General features: G+C 40.6%; 1 protein-coding gene across 2 annotated transcripts in view; it reads left to right on the top strand.

Annotated features, from left to right (window-relative positions):
- The window catches only part of rubcn (rubicon autophagy regulator), a 28099-nt gene extending 14887 nt beyond the window's left edge, over positions 1 to 13212 (top strand). For both annotated transcript variants that reach the window (XM_049587558.1, XM_049587557.1), the window contains 9 exons: positions 3342 to 3402; positions 3692 to 3824; positions 3952 to 4097; positions 4262 to 4326; positions 4657 to 4895; positions 5550 to 5611; positions 5712 to 5865; positions 6010 to 6103; positions 9327 to 13212. In XM_049587558.1, coding sequence (XP_049443515.1) covers positions 3342 to 3402; positions 3692 to 3824; positions 3952 to 4097; positions 4262 to 4326; positions 4657 to 4895; positions 5550 to 5611; positions 5712 to 5865; positions 6010 to 6103; positions 9327 to 9463 — 1091 coding nt within the window. In that variant the 3' untranslated portion in view covers positions 9464 to 13212. The remainder of the gene's footprint in view (positions 1 to 3341; positions 3403 to 3691; positions 3825 to 3951; positions 4098 to 4261; positions 4327 to 4656; positions 4896 to 5549; positions 5612 to 5711; positions 5866 to 6009; positions 6104 to 9326) is intronic.
- The last annotated feature ends 1149 nt before the right edge of the window (positions 13213 to 14361 follow it).

Here is a 14361-nt window from a genome sequence, read left to right as displayed (position 1 = left end):
GCCTTCTCGCCTCAGTTGGATAGTGCGCTTGGCTGTTTGTGTCGGTGCTTGTTGTTCAGTGCTCCAGGGTTTTGGCGGATAAATGTGCCTGTACCTGTCAGAGTTTAGGGAGGCTCATGGGAGGAGACGAGCGAGTTAACAAGTGGCGACTCTAACTACAGAGATGATACACCTACTTAACCATCTATTCATCCACTCCATTATTCATTATCTTCAATGTGACTCCAGTGAGAATGAGTTGTGATTGCTGTCACATTCTTCCACTTTGTTTTTCCCTTTTGTAAGTTTGAAGTGAACCCATTATTAATTGTTATGGCATACAGCAAATTTTAGCACCGGCAAAGTGATGATTTTATCATGGAGACACACTGGGCTGTTCAGTCAGAGACTGACTACACCTAATTGTAGTTGGATAATAGATCAAAAGAATATCACAGTTTGGTGAAGTAAAAGACTAGATATTGCTTTGGATTTGGGCTGTAAAAAGTTTTTCTTGGTTTGCATTAAAGGGGTAGTTCACCCCAGAATCAAAAATATATATTTTTCTCTTACCCATAGTGCTTTTTATCTATCTGGATTGTTTTGGTGTGAGTAGAGAGGCGGAGAGATGTCTGCCTTCTCTCCAACATAACAGAACTAGATGGCACTCAGCTTGTGGTGCTCAAAGCACCAAAAAAATACATTTGATAAACACAACAGCAATGTCTCTCTTCAGAAATCTTGACTCAGTTTCTCAAGATAATCCGCTGACCTTGTTGTGAGCAGGTTGATGTGGGAACAGTTTTCGTTCTACCAAACTACATCTGCCAACCGTATCACTGTGCAGAAGGAAACATGCATCTATTGCTAGCTCACCTAGCAACACAGAGCTAACTAATGTTACAGCTCAGCCAAGGAGGATGTCATTATGTTAACATCTTGCTCTGTTACCAGCACGAGCCTCTTGTCCATGAGTAGATGCACGCTTCCTTCTGTGGGTGTAGTTCTTCGGAAGGAAAGCAGTTCCTATGTGAAACTGCTCGCAACAAGGTCTGTGGATTAACTCGAGTTTTTCCAAATGTATTTTTGATGCTTTGGGCACCACAAGCCGAGTGCCATCTAGTTCCATTATATTTGGGAGAAGACAGTCATCTCTACTGCAGATATCTCCGGCACTCACCAACTCACACCAAGACAATATAGACTGAGAAATAGCTCCACAGGTAATAGAAAAAAAAAATCTGTATTTTTGATTTTGGAGTGAACGGTCTCTTTAAGTGACACATTTTATGTTTATAGGCTGTTTAACTTAGTGAAATGAACATTGAATGCCTCTAAGTAGCCTAATAACCCCAATTGATTTGAACTTAATTACATATCCATTAACCAAAATAACTAACTGCAAGTTTAACCAAAACACTTAAACCTAATCAGAATTCAAAAGAATTGGACTAAAATTGAAATCATACGTGTGGTTGCATTTTAGTATTGATAGAATGGAAGTACAAATTGATGATAATATAACAGAAAATGCGCTGTCATTGTATGTATCCTACGAAAAGTAGGGATGTCCCGATCCAGCTTTTTCACTTCCGATCCGATACCGATATTACAGCCTTGAGTTTTGGCCGATACCAATACCGATCCGATCCAATCGCGTATTATACATATTCACTTATTTTGTTGTCAGTCATGTTAGAAAAGGTTTCATCAAGCAATATTACAACTACTTAATCAGGTTAGTTAGAATGAGCCACAACAGTTGGTATGAGAAACTGACCTGTTTATTGTTAACAGGGTTAAATAAACAAACTTTGAACTTGAACATTAACATTAAATAAAAAATATAGCTGGTTTGCTTTGGCTGCTTTGGCCCCTTAATAAATAGAAAATAAATCAACACAAGAAATCTTTAAAATGTCTAACACTGAAATTAAAATAGCAGCAAGACTTCACACACTTGTGCTTTGGCCCCCTAATAAATAAAAAAAAGATTAACACCACAAGACATTGTTGACATTTAACAAGTGTCAGTGCCAGCCTGGTGCACAGGCACACAATATTGTACAACTGTTTAAAAAAGCAATAGTCCATCCATGACTCCAGTTTCACTAATTGTGCTCAAAACAATGCCATCAGTGCTCTTTACTTAAACAGTGAGAGTGTAAACCAAATAAAAATATCACTCTCAAAAAAAACAGAGCAGAAAACAAATAGTCAGTTAACTAAGTTGACCCCTACTCTTCCTACCCTTCCCTCCTGTGTGTGTGCCATCTGCTTGCTGGCCTGGTGGATTGATAGTAAGTGCTGGAGTGGATCACTGGAATAGACTGCGTGAATCGCGGAGCACTGGGCTGGCCAGAAAACCTGGATCGGTTCCGTGAAAAACTGGATCGGAGTTCTTGGATCGGCATTTTTCCATGCACTCCGATCCGATGCCGATGCACGTTTTTTGCTAATATCGGCGGCTGCTACCGATCCGAATATCGGATCAGGACATCCCTAACGAAAAGTAAAAAAAACCCTTAGTAGTTTATGCATTCTTGTCTAATGTCAGTAATGAAATATTACTATCAGCTGCACCTCGCTCGCTCCTCAGGACACAGAATCACCATAAAGTCAGTCACGATGCCCTGTCTACTCACATGTGCTGTTTGCCGTGTGCTGCTTATAAAAAATCCTCCTCCTGTGTCCTGTGCCTGCCTGTAGTATCACTATGCAGTAGTCTAAATGTAAGCACATATGAAACCAGAGATTTATTAAACAGTTAATGTGTACAACACAGAGCACATGTTGAATCCTGCAGATGACTAACAAAAATGTTGCTCCTCTAATGGAAAGATGGTTTTATAGTTGCACAAGAATTCACACAAGCGGTCTCCTGCTCTGCCAGTCCTGTACTGATTAATGTCTGTGCTTACATGTTGTTTGTGAGGTGTAACAAGAAGATGTAGCAGCAATGCTCTGCCTTAGATTCTCTCTGGCTTTCCTGCATGCATCCTGCTAAACTACATTCAAAACACGCTTGAGTTTAATTAGAGATGTGATTTTCTTTTTTTAAATTTTTTTTTTTTTAAAGTTTAATTCAGTATCTTTAAGGAGAGATCGCCTCCTTATATTTCTCCTAATTTTGTGCATTAAATCAGATTCCATCATCTGACACAGGGTTCCCCCCGATCCTTAAAAAGTCTCGCAAAGTCTTAAAATATGATTTGCCTTAAACTGTAGGAACCCTGTGACAGGTATTTCCAAATCTACAAATCTTGAAATTTTTGTTTAGATTACACAAGTATTAAGGATATTTCAGTGTTGAGGGCTGATTGATCAAATCTCTTTTATTTTGCTGTTGCTGTGTCTTCCAGATGCAGACATTAAGCGCAGCGTAAGCTCCAGCGGCAGGTCTTTTCTCAGCTCGGAGTCCATGTAAGTAACACAGCCACTTCCTGTTTCCTCTCTTCCTTTTAATAATAAATAATAATTTCATTTTAAGCATGTTAATAATTGATGTTATTTGAATTACTCACAAAAAGAAAAGTACATTGGCTTAAAAAACTAAAAGGTCCTCACTGGGCTCTTTCATCTAATAAGTTAATGATAATTTGAGCCACAGTGGGGATTTCATGTCAGCTCTGTGGATCAGCAGCAAACTGAAAAACACGTGTTTAATACATTTAAATGAAAATATGTTCTGTTCTTCTTTGTGCATTTTCAGCTCTCCATCCTTCCTCCAGTCTAACTCAGCTGAGTCAGTAGCCATGGGTTTACTCAGGCAGTTTGAGGGCATGCAGCTTCCTGCAGCCTCGGAGCTCGACTGGCTGGTTCCAGAACACGACGCTCCACAGAAGGTACGACGTCTGGCTTATGTGCAGCATTTAGCAAAACAGCTGCTCTCCACACATGGCACTCAGCACTGCCTAGTGACCGGGATTCACTCAATAAAACTGAACTTTGAACTTCTTTGCTCTCTCCTAGCTGCTGCCCATCCCCGACTCTATGCCGATCTCGCCTGATGATGGTGAACACGCAGACATCTACAAGCTTAGGATTCGGGTCCGGGGCAACCTGGAGTGGGCACCGCCCCGACCGCAGATCATCTTCAACATTCATCCCGCCCCCAAGTGAGTCCACACCAGGTTTTACCTGCCCACACTGACACTCTTATTTTGATTTTGCTCTTTTTTTATTTTGTTGTTGATTTGTTTTAACCTGCGGGGCACACCCAGCTAACCGCTTCTGTATTTGATGAACTTGATGTTACTCACACGTTTTATTCTCCTGTTAGGAGGAAGATAGTTGTGGCTAAACAGAACTACCGCTGCGCTGGCTGTGGCACCCGCATCGACCCAGGTATGACCAGCAAAACCCAGAAATACTTGTCCCTAAAAATTTTGCAAGGCATTTCAGATTTCTATTATTCAAACTGTAACAAAACACAAAATATTTATTTACATTCGTAGTTTCAGTTCTTGTTTTCAGTTTCATTTCACAAGTGCAACTATAAGACTTTTTCCCTTTCGATCAGCTGGCCTAAAACTTGGTGTTTTCCTTTGGCATTTCCCTTCCTTATATATAGATATACTAAGCAGAGGTGCTTTTACTTTTTGTTTTCAGACACAGTATCATTCCATATTCTGACCTCTACCCATCTTCTGTCTCTGCTGTCTGTCCACACTTCAGATTATATTAAGCGACTGCGTTACTGTGAATACCTCGGCCGTTACTTCTGCCAGTGCTGCCATGAGAACGCCCAGGCGGTTGTTCCCGGCAGAGTGCTGAGGAAGTGGGACTTCAGCAAATACTATGTCAGCAACTTTGCCCGGGATCTGCTGAGCAAGATCGCCGGAGACCCGCTGTTCAACCCCAGTGACATCAACAGTGGCCTGTACAAAAAGATCAAAGCTTTGGAGGCCGTCAGGGTGAGCACAGAAGCAGCAGTGAGATGGAAATTAGTCATTAGGCTAATTTAGTTATTCCCATTCCCAATGAAAAATGTTATTAACATTTTTAAGTTGCTCTGATAATACACTCTGAAAATGGTTCATGTGGTTAGTGGATAATGCCTAAAATAAAGAAGTTTTGCCAGAGTTGGAACTACTTAAAAACATGCATGCAATTTTTGGACAATTTTCAACCTATTAGATTAAGTTTTGCTCAATTTTGACTGTTTTCTGTTTAATGTTTTTTTACTTTAAGGCTCGTCGACTAGTAAACAGAAGTGTAAACTTCTGTTTAAATGTCAGGGAAATTAGTTGTTAGGAACATCCCTAGTTAAAAGAGCAAGAATATGCATGAACACCTTTTCACAGAGAGATTAAATGGCACAGAGCTGTTTTTTAAAGAGGTGTCACAGGAGTTCTTAATTACTAGAAAACAGAAAGAAATTTGATGCTTGCCTGCCTCAGTCAGCTGGCAGGGACACTGAATATTAAACACTTTAACAGCATAGATGCTGTGACTTGAAACCAAACCTGTCCTTGCTGTTCCTGTCACCATGTATCAAGCTGTTTGGCTGTGTGTGTCTGTCAGGATATGTTACAGTAACAAGATGGCGTTGTCTCCTTTCTGTTTAGGTTTTAAGGATGCAGCTGTTTCACATGAAAAATCTCTTCAAGACCTGTCGCTTTGCTAAAGAGTAAGATGCTTGTTTGTGCATATTTTTGTTCCAAAACAGTTTTAAAATAAATGTATTCTCTCTGCAAAGACAGACATCATCAGTGTGTGTTTGCCCTCAGGGTGCTGGATCAGTTCGACAGCCTGCCAGGTCACCTGACCGAGGACCTTCACCTCTTCTCCCTCAATGACCTCAGTGCTGTGCGCAACGGGGAACTGGCTCCCCGCATGAAAGAGCTGCTTAAACTTGGTACCATGCACGTAGCTGGCTGTGTGGTAAGATAATTACGTGCCTTTTAACCTGGAGAGTTTATCCAGTCGATTCATGCAGTGATTAAACATGAGTGACCAGAGATTCCTACTTTAATGAAATGTCTTTTTTTTTTTTTTTTTGGTCACCTGTTTTTCGGTCTCCCTCAGCTGTGCCAGGCGAAGGGCTTTGTGTGCGAGTTCTGCGGCAACGACAAAGACATCATCTTCCCCTTCCAGCTGAACAAGTGCCAGCGCTGCGAAGGTGAGCCCTCTCTGCTGGGTGGCTCGAGAGCCCCCTTCCACCGCCCCTCCATTCCACTCTCCTGGAGAGACTGGAAGATCGCCAATCCCCGTAGGCTGGCGAAGGCCCTCTCCAAAGACAGGAGAGAGGGGGAGGGAGGGGAGGAAGGTTTAGAGCCAGATGTGGGTCAGGAGGTGGAGAGTGGAGTGCCAGAGGAAGGGGGTGACACAGCAGGAGAGAGACAGGGAGGAGGAGGAATATTTCAAACCTTTACTCCTAGAAAACTGGTGAAAGCTTTCTCCAGGAGTAAAGGTGATGATGACGAGCAGGAAATGTCAGAAAGAACAGATTCAGAGAAGGAAGTAGAAGGAGAAGAGGATGAAAATGGTCAACATGGGGAGGAAAAGGGTCAGGAAAGGGGACATGGTCATGCAAGAAGGGAAATGGTCAACTTATTGAAGGTTCTTCACATAGACAGACTAAAGATGAACATCTCAAAGGGAGACCGAAGGGGCAGCGGCAGTGAAACACACAGCAGCATGGAAAGTCTAGAAGAAGCAGGACAAGAGATGAAAGGACGGTGGAGGATTTCAGGGTTAGCAAGTCTCACTAAAGGTGCCTCAAAAAGAGAGACAGAGGATAAAAGGAAATCAGAGGTGCAACAGGAGGAGTCTGCAGAAAGATTATCGGAGAAAGTTTCGGGAAAAGAGGAGAAAGGAAAGGCCAAGTGGGATGAAGGAAACACGGAGAAATTTACACTTACAAAGTTGTTAAAACCTCATCAGCTGGCGACAGTTTTCTCGAGAGGGACGAGCAAGGGAGAGGAGGATAGAAGTGGGGAGGGTGATGTAGAAAGAGAGATGGATACTGAGGAGAACGTCCAAGAGGAGCCACCTGTAGTGACCCGGACTAACTGGAGAGGTCGCAGAACTCGCAAGGCCAGGAGAGAAAAAAGAGGCAGGAAGATCAGGGAAGGGACAGAGACAGGAAGCACTAAAGAAAGTGGAGAGGATGCTGAGACAAATGATGTAGATTCTAGTACAGAGAGAGGTGGAGGACAGGAGTAAGAGCAATATGAAGCTAAGAGACAAGTTACAATACTATAAAATGCTGAAAGCTTTATATTTGATAGACCTGCTGGATGAAACAGTAGTTTGTATTTGTCTGACTGATAGCAGGTAACTGACGGCTTAAAGATTAGTTCACCTCTTCTAATCATACCAGTAAAAGTCTGTAGAGGATTTTAGGTTTACAACAGTTTTATTTTGTCAGAGTCCACTCTTGTTTCACATGTTTTTAGCAGTGTTTATCGTCTGTAGATTTCAAATACTTAACATGTTATTTCTCATTTGTTTAGTCCTTACAAAACCTTGAAGTATAGAAAAGTAGAGAAATGATGTGTCTTACATGGGAGTGGTGTGCTGCACTATTTCTTGGCTGGGTGACTTCCTCCTGCCTGTAGCTTCATATATAGTAGCCAGATGAGATGAGAGTGAGATGAGAGTGATGTACATCTTCTCATCTTCCTCTCCGCAAATTTCTCTACATATTTCCTTAATGGCTTTCCAAAATGTCAAACTATGCCTTTTTTTAATAAGATTATTAATCTGAAGTCTGATATTTGGATGTATTGTGCTGCTCTGCTGCTACATTTCTGCCTTCCTGCTTCAAACTTTTATACTTACTCTCCTACTGTTCTCATTTGGCATCAAGTTCTTTGCACGGCATTGGTGGTTGGTGTTTCTTGGCTTTGGTTCTGACACAGTTTGCACAGTTGCACAAGTGGTGGAGGGTCGATATTTGGCAGCTAGTTGGTGGTGGATCCCTTTGGCTTTGATTCCAGAGGTGTTGGTGTGTAAAGCTCGGTCATCAGTGGTGTAGTTACTCTTGGCTCAGGGTGCTGTGCTGCTTTGTCTCGGCCACATGGATGGTAGATTTAACTAAAGTGATGTATCACTTAAAACGTTTACATTTCAGTTGCTTTGGTCTGTTACATGTTTCCCTGAGCCAGTGGAGGAGTCTGTTTTCAACCCACACAAACACTACTTTAGCTGATCTCACTACCACGTTTACATGCACACTGGTATTCTTCTATTACTCTAAATATGACGGCATTCTAACTGCGTATTCAGTATAGATATTTTGAATTAAGCCTTTTTTCGGCTTTACCTTTTCCCGATTTAGGCATGTGGGATATGCCGATATCATTCAGGTTTTAGGACCCATTCTCTGGACATGTACACAGCGCATTCATACACGCGTATACATGTGTCTTGCCTGTTTACGGTCAGCTCTGCTCTTTGTCATAGAGCCGTTTTACACAAACCAACTTGGTGCAGAAATGCATACGTTGACTCTTAAACATGATTAAAGACTTAGATATGAACAGGTTTTTAGATATGCGGAAAAATCGCTACGCCAACCTTTTCACGAAGGTTGTTCAAGGAATGAAAGAGGGAGGCCCCCCCCCCGAATATTTTGTGCATGTAAACATAGTAACCGGTGACCATCTTCCTCTGTGAGATCTCTAGAATTAGTGTTTCATTTAATTTGGACCCTTTCTCCAGTTTAGAGGAAACAGTGCCTGTTGGGCTGCCTCATCTGTGACTGTTTTTAAGCCATGCTGTCTTCATTTAGATTTTTGTTGAAGGACCTGTGTCTCATTAATATGAGGTGACTACGAGTGTCAGAATGAATGTATAATTTATTCTTTAAGTTGCTTTAATTTAAGCTTCGTCTTCATGTGAACATGAATAAACACCATTTTTTTTAAAGTTGAGTTGCCTGTCATTTTATCATGTGTTTAAAAATCATTTTAGACAGTGTGTGCAGTCATAAATGTCCGTTGGAGCGGACTAGTTAAGACATTTAAGAGTTTTATGGCCTAGTTTGGAAGAACGGGATGTGCCTGGGCAGGTTTAGGGTGTGAAGTGTTTGCTTCCCAGGATATCAGCCATCTCACATACCTCCTGCCTTCTGCTGCGCTGTCTCTAACCTCTGTGTCTTTTATACTCTGCTCCTCACCCTGCCTCCCTCAGGTCTCATTGTGATTGGCTGCTCTGTTGACACGTCACATCTCTTTGTCAGCAAACTGGTTGAGCTGGTTAACGTTTGTGGACACCGCTGCATTGTTTGGTTTAGCTGATGAAAGCTGCTGTGAACTGTCATTCTTCTTTTGTTAAGATCATTTATTTGCCTCAAGTGTTCCATCGCTGACTTTCTGTGATGTTTTCCCCCTTTACAGAGTGCCACGCGTGCTACCATCGCAGCTGCTTCCGGACAGGTAAAGACTGTCCTCGATGTCACAGGCTGGCAGAGCGCAGAGAGAGGATGGCGCGCAAAAACATGGAGGAACAAGAGGACGAGGGAGGTGGGCCTTAGTGCTGGTGTCAGAGGAAACTCTGAGACAGAAGAAGAGCACAATGCGACCATGATTGTAGTGACTGACCACCTCTTGTTTCCGTTCCAGTCCTCTCAGACCTGGGTGACGATACTGAAAACAGATGTTTTGATCTCAGTGGATTGCCAGATGTGCAGTTATGTTAATGTGGCTACTGTTGATTTTTTTGGATGCATCTAGTGTGAACTAAGCCCCTTTCACACATGCACTTTACTCTAAATAATAATAGTTATTTCAGCGTAATTTTTGAATCAGGAATTTTAATTTGGTTTCCCACAAATATTGAGTAACTTTTTTTAGAGAAATTTTTCAGCCCATGCAGGATTTTTTTACGGAAACACGGGATATTCCAGCGCTTTTCTTTCAGCTAGACATGGGTTCATCCTCAATATTTAATTCCTAAAATAATTATTTATTCACATTTCCTAGAGCATTAGTAAAATGTAGGATTTGTCTGACACCAGTGACAGGACAAAAAAAAAAAAAGACATGGCAGTTAGGGTTGTCCTGAATCCTTTTTTTGTGCTTCGATGCTTTCGTGACAGTTACCTGCAAATATTCGAAGCTTCGACAGGGCGTGATGTGACCTGTAGGTTGGGTGTGGGGTAATATAATTCAACTACCCGACCCGCTGTGTGGGCGAGAGAGTGATAAAGAGGGTGGACTATTCCATGCAGTGTTTCTGCAAGTCACACTTGCCACCTTATTGTAGTTTCCTCCTCGAGTTTACCGTTGAAAAGTCAAAACAAAAAAACAAAGCATTTAAATACGGATCTGGACGTCGATTACCATGACAGCCATTGAAGTTTTGAAGCATGAGGGTCAGCCCTAGTGGCAGTTGTGTGACAAATCCACGCTGAATCGTACAGGGATATTTGACGCTGGCCCTGTCGCTGCTACATGTGTGAAACAGGCCTGAGATTCACTAAACATCTCGGCACTTTGTTCCTCTGTGGTAAAACCGATATATTTGAGATTAAAGTAGATCAGAAAACAAGTACCGTAGAACTCGGAATATAAGTCGCACTGGCATATAAGTCACAGTCTATTTTTTAAGGTCTCAAACAGGGAAACAAGGTTTTATATTACTATTTGTTAATAAAAACGTTATACAAGTTATTCCTACACTGTTTCCCTTTATTTTTAATTTGAAACACATTCAAAACACAATAACCTCTTAAGCAGCTTTGGTTACTGTTCAGATTGCAATTTTCCAAACAACCTCTTCAGGAAATAAAATTACGGTATAACAACATCTGAGCCATAAAAATGAGTTTAAATTAACGTTAAACTTTTTTCTTTTTTAGGAAGACAGCATTACAGTACCTTATTACAGTGTGGGCTGTAACTATACATGCTTACTCAAATCCCAAAAAAGAATCAGTTTAAATTACTACGTAGCGCCATCTTGTGGGTCAAATTACCTATGTCAGCATTTACCTTGGTCTATAGGTCGCACCGGTCTATAACCCGCACCCAACTTTTTAGATGAAAAAAAAAGTGCGACTTATACACCAAGTTTTACGGTATTTGTTCAGACTGTTGTACCCAGGTTTGATAGTTCTCCTTCCTTCAATTGCAGCTTCTGGCAACTGCTTCAACTCTGGTAAATTTCTTGGCTACTGGCTTAGCTGACGTTTGTTTTTGTGACCTAAAATGGCAGGATCTGTTTTTAAAAAAGAAATCAAATAGCAAGTACAAAGTTTAGATTTTTTTTTTTTTTTTTTTTTAACTTTTTGTCTGACTTTTCAGTGCAGATACTGTATTTGAGCAATCCTGCCCTTTATGATGAGGTTTTTATTTTGATTTGAAAATACTGAAGATATTTAACTAATCCGTTTTCCTCCCCCCCGTCCTTACTGTCCTGTTTTAAGCTCTTTTAGCCACGCTTATGTGCCTCTGGGACCAATGAACTTAGACTGGTAGAACTAGCGGAGTTACATTGGAAATGACTTTATAGAAGGACTGGACTCCAGAGTTTTAGAGTCGTGTTGCAGATATTTTAAATGAAACTACAAATGCTCCATTTTGTGCTGCTTTGTGTGAGTGAGCGTGTGCGTGCGTGCGTGTGTGTGTGGTTACTAGAAGAAGCTGTGTGATTAAGAGTGCTTGAGTGTGTGTGTGCACACATGTCTACCTGCTGTACATGCAGCCATGCACAAATGGTTTGCTCCAGCCTAATCAGCACTTGTTTTCTAATGTTGTAGGTTTTGGAACAATAAGAAAGTCGAGTTAATTGCACTGATCCTGTCTGTCGTTGTTGGAGGGTTGAGTTGGGACGTCACTCGTTGGGGTTTTTTCTGTAGTTCATGATAAAAGTGTGAACTTTAACCATGAAATCTGTTTCTTTCATGAAGCTTTTATCACCTGGGTTGCACTTTATTGTGAGGGGTGTCAATTCAAAATAAGAGAGCCACAATTTAATAGCAAAATCATCACCATTCATCACCTCTAAGACAGAAATTTTTCTTATTTAAGTGGGTTTTCTCCTCCAGCAGATCTTAGCAGTCTAGCACAGGGGCTCCCAACCATATCGGCCCTTAAAAGAACATCATAAAGGTATACTATGCAGAATTGAATCTCGTGGGTCCTAAGTGATTATTGAGAGGTATTACTTTTGTATGAGTCTATACATTGCTTTTTAAGATAATCCTGAATACTATATCTTTAAGTGTTCGGAAAATAGGTATGCTAAGTATGTAGCTGGGGCCAGCAGCTGGTTAGCTTAGCATAAAGACTGGCAACGGAGGGAAACAGCTAGTCTGAATATATCAAAAAAGGCCTGCCAGCACTGATAAAGCTGCAGCAGTTGAACAAAACTAGTTTTTCTTTCTCTGATTGTTTTATTGGAAGGATTTTTAGAAGCCCCCAATAGGTAGAAGTATGCAGTATTTAACGAGAACAAAGCAGAAAAATTGTGGAAAAGTAAGAAAAAAATAAGAAAATTTGACAAAACATGTTTTTCTTTCTTTCCTTTTTTGCACTTTAAATCATCTTATGACCTCTCAGATCTATCTTGGGACCCCTTAGATTTGAAACCACTGGTTTAGTATATATTATAAAGACACTTCTCACATGCTACGGCTCATGTGGGCTGCTTTATGTATCATGAGGCTGAGTTTATTTCTATGGCTTCATCTCAACTATCTAATCAGCAGCTCTGTAGTGAGTTAAATTAACCACCAGAGTATGTTGGGAAAAAAAAGAACTTGTGGGAAAACAAATATGCAGCCCACTAATTTAATCAAACCCTTTCCCCTTGATTTCAGTCCTAGGTACAACTTTATATGTACAAGCCTATTAATAGATCATCCTCCACAGTACGTACCGTCCTCATTAGGCTTTAAATATGTGTACGATCCCTCACGAGATAAACTCTCATGAGACACCACTTAAAGCAATGAACGTGATATCCATGTCCCTGAGGCCTCACAGAGTAGAATTAAAGAGAAAAGCTTCAGTTTTAACTCGGCTGCCTCTAAAGGAAACACTGAACCGTTCAGCTCACGGCTCCTGAACCAAGTGGCCCCTCGACTCCACTGAAAGCCTCCTCAACTCAGCAGATTGTTTGTCCTTTGACTGCCTTTAACATGGAGGTGTGCGGAGGTTTATAGTGCACTACAGATCAACATGTCTATTATTAAAAATGTTAATTATTGTTATTATGATGTATTATTTGTGTTTATTTGTCTTTGTTCTGTAAGTATGATGACAATAAAAGACTGGCCAGACTGTTGATGAGGGTTATTGTTCTTGCTTTTTGACAGAAAAATATAGTCACATAGTCGACAAGGCTAAGCTAATTAACGCTAAACTGAAGTTGGTTTGCAAATATATATTTTTTTTCTCTTATGTGACTTTTTAAACAACAGTTCAAAACCCAAAGATTTATATTTGATGTAAAAAGACAACCAGGAATCAGGTGAAGTTGTTTAAAGTTAATAGTTGTAGATTAATTGACGGATCATTTTAGCTCTTAACTGAAGGTCATATAATATTTGGAGTTCCTTCACTTGTGGGGGTGCTACTTAAATATTAGCCACTAGATGTTGCCCTCCCCCTTCCCCTTTCCTTTGCTTCAATGTCACCACATCATTGTAGCTTGAAGCTCAAATGGTTAATAGTTACTAGTTACACAGACTTGCATATCTCATGGTTGAGTGGGCCGACAGACTCAATCTTGTTAAGTGCTGAATCTTTCGTGGTAGAGTAAGGGATTCAATTTGCGACATGTAGCTGTAGATATACATGTAGCTGTAGAGAAGTATATTTATCTCTTTAGGAAATTGCCTAACACATATATACAGACATAAAACATTAAAACAGGATTGCTGTGGAACTCAAAATTCTAACTGTGCCAGTATTAGTCTGTGCACATCGTAGCATTAACTGTAAAAAAAGAAACCAAAAGTAGATCTGTATGTGATTGCTTAAATCTCCATATAAATATAGTTTTCAGCTACTTCAAAAGCATGATCAATTTCCTGAAATTTGTGGCGTTTGGTTTTGGTGTGCCATCCTAAGATTTTCAGTTGCCCTCATCTGGCCACTCCTGTAATGTTTGGGGGCGCCACTGCTGAGTTGTGGTGGAGTGTAAGGTTGCAGAAAATTGAAATACTCAAGAAAATAACAAATACCTCAGAACTCCATCATCAATCGATGGCACCATCTAGTGGATATAATGTGACAATATTTCAATAGAACTTGAACCTCAAACATTCATTAATCACAATCTAATTAGTTGGCCTAAATATCATCAAATAATATAAAATAAAATTACCTAATGTTTTGACGCTGATTTAGAAAATTTGGTTCTTCTAATGAAAGGCTACCCACAGGATACAGGAATGATTTCAGAGACAAATTAAAAAAAGAGATC

The sequence above is a fragment of the Epinephelus fuscoguttatus genome, linkage group LG10 (genome assembly GCF_011397635.1).
Source record: "Epinephelus fuscoguttatus linkage group LG10, E.fuscoguttatus.final_Chr_v1".
NCBI lineage: Eukaryota > Metazoa > Chordata > Actinopteri > Perciformes > Serranidae > Epinephelus > Epinephelus fuscoguttatus.
The sequence above is the reverse complement of the archived record's forward strand: the minus strand, read 5'-3'. Positions and strand labels throughout refer to the sequence as shown.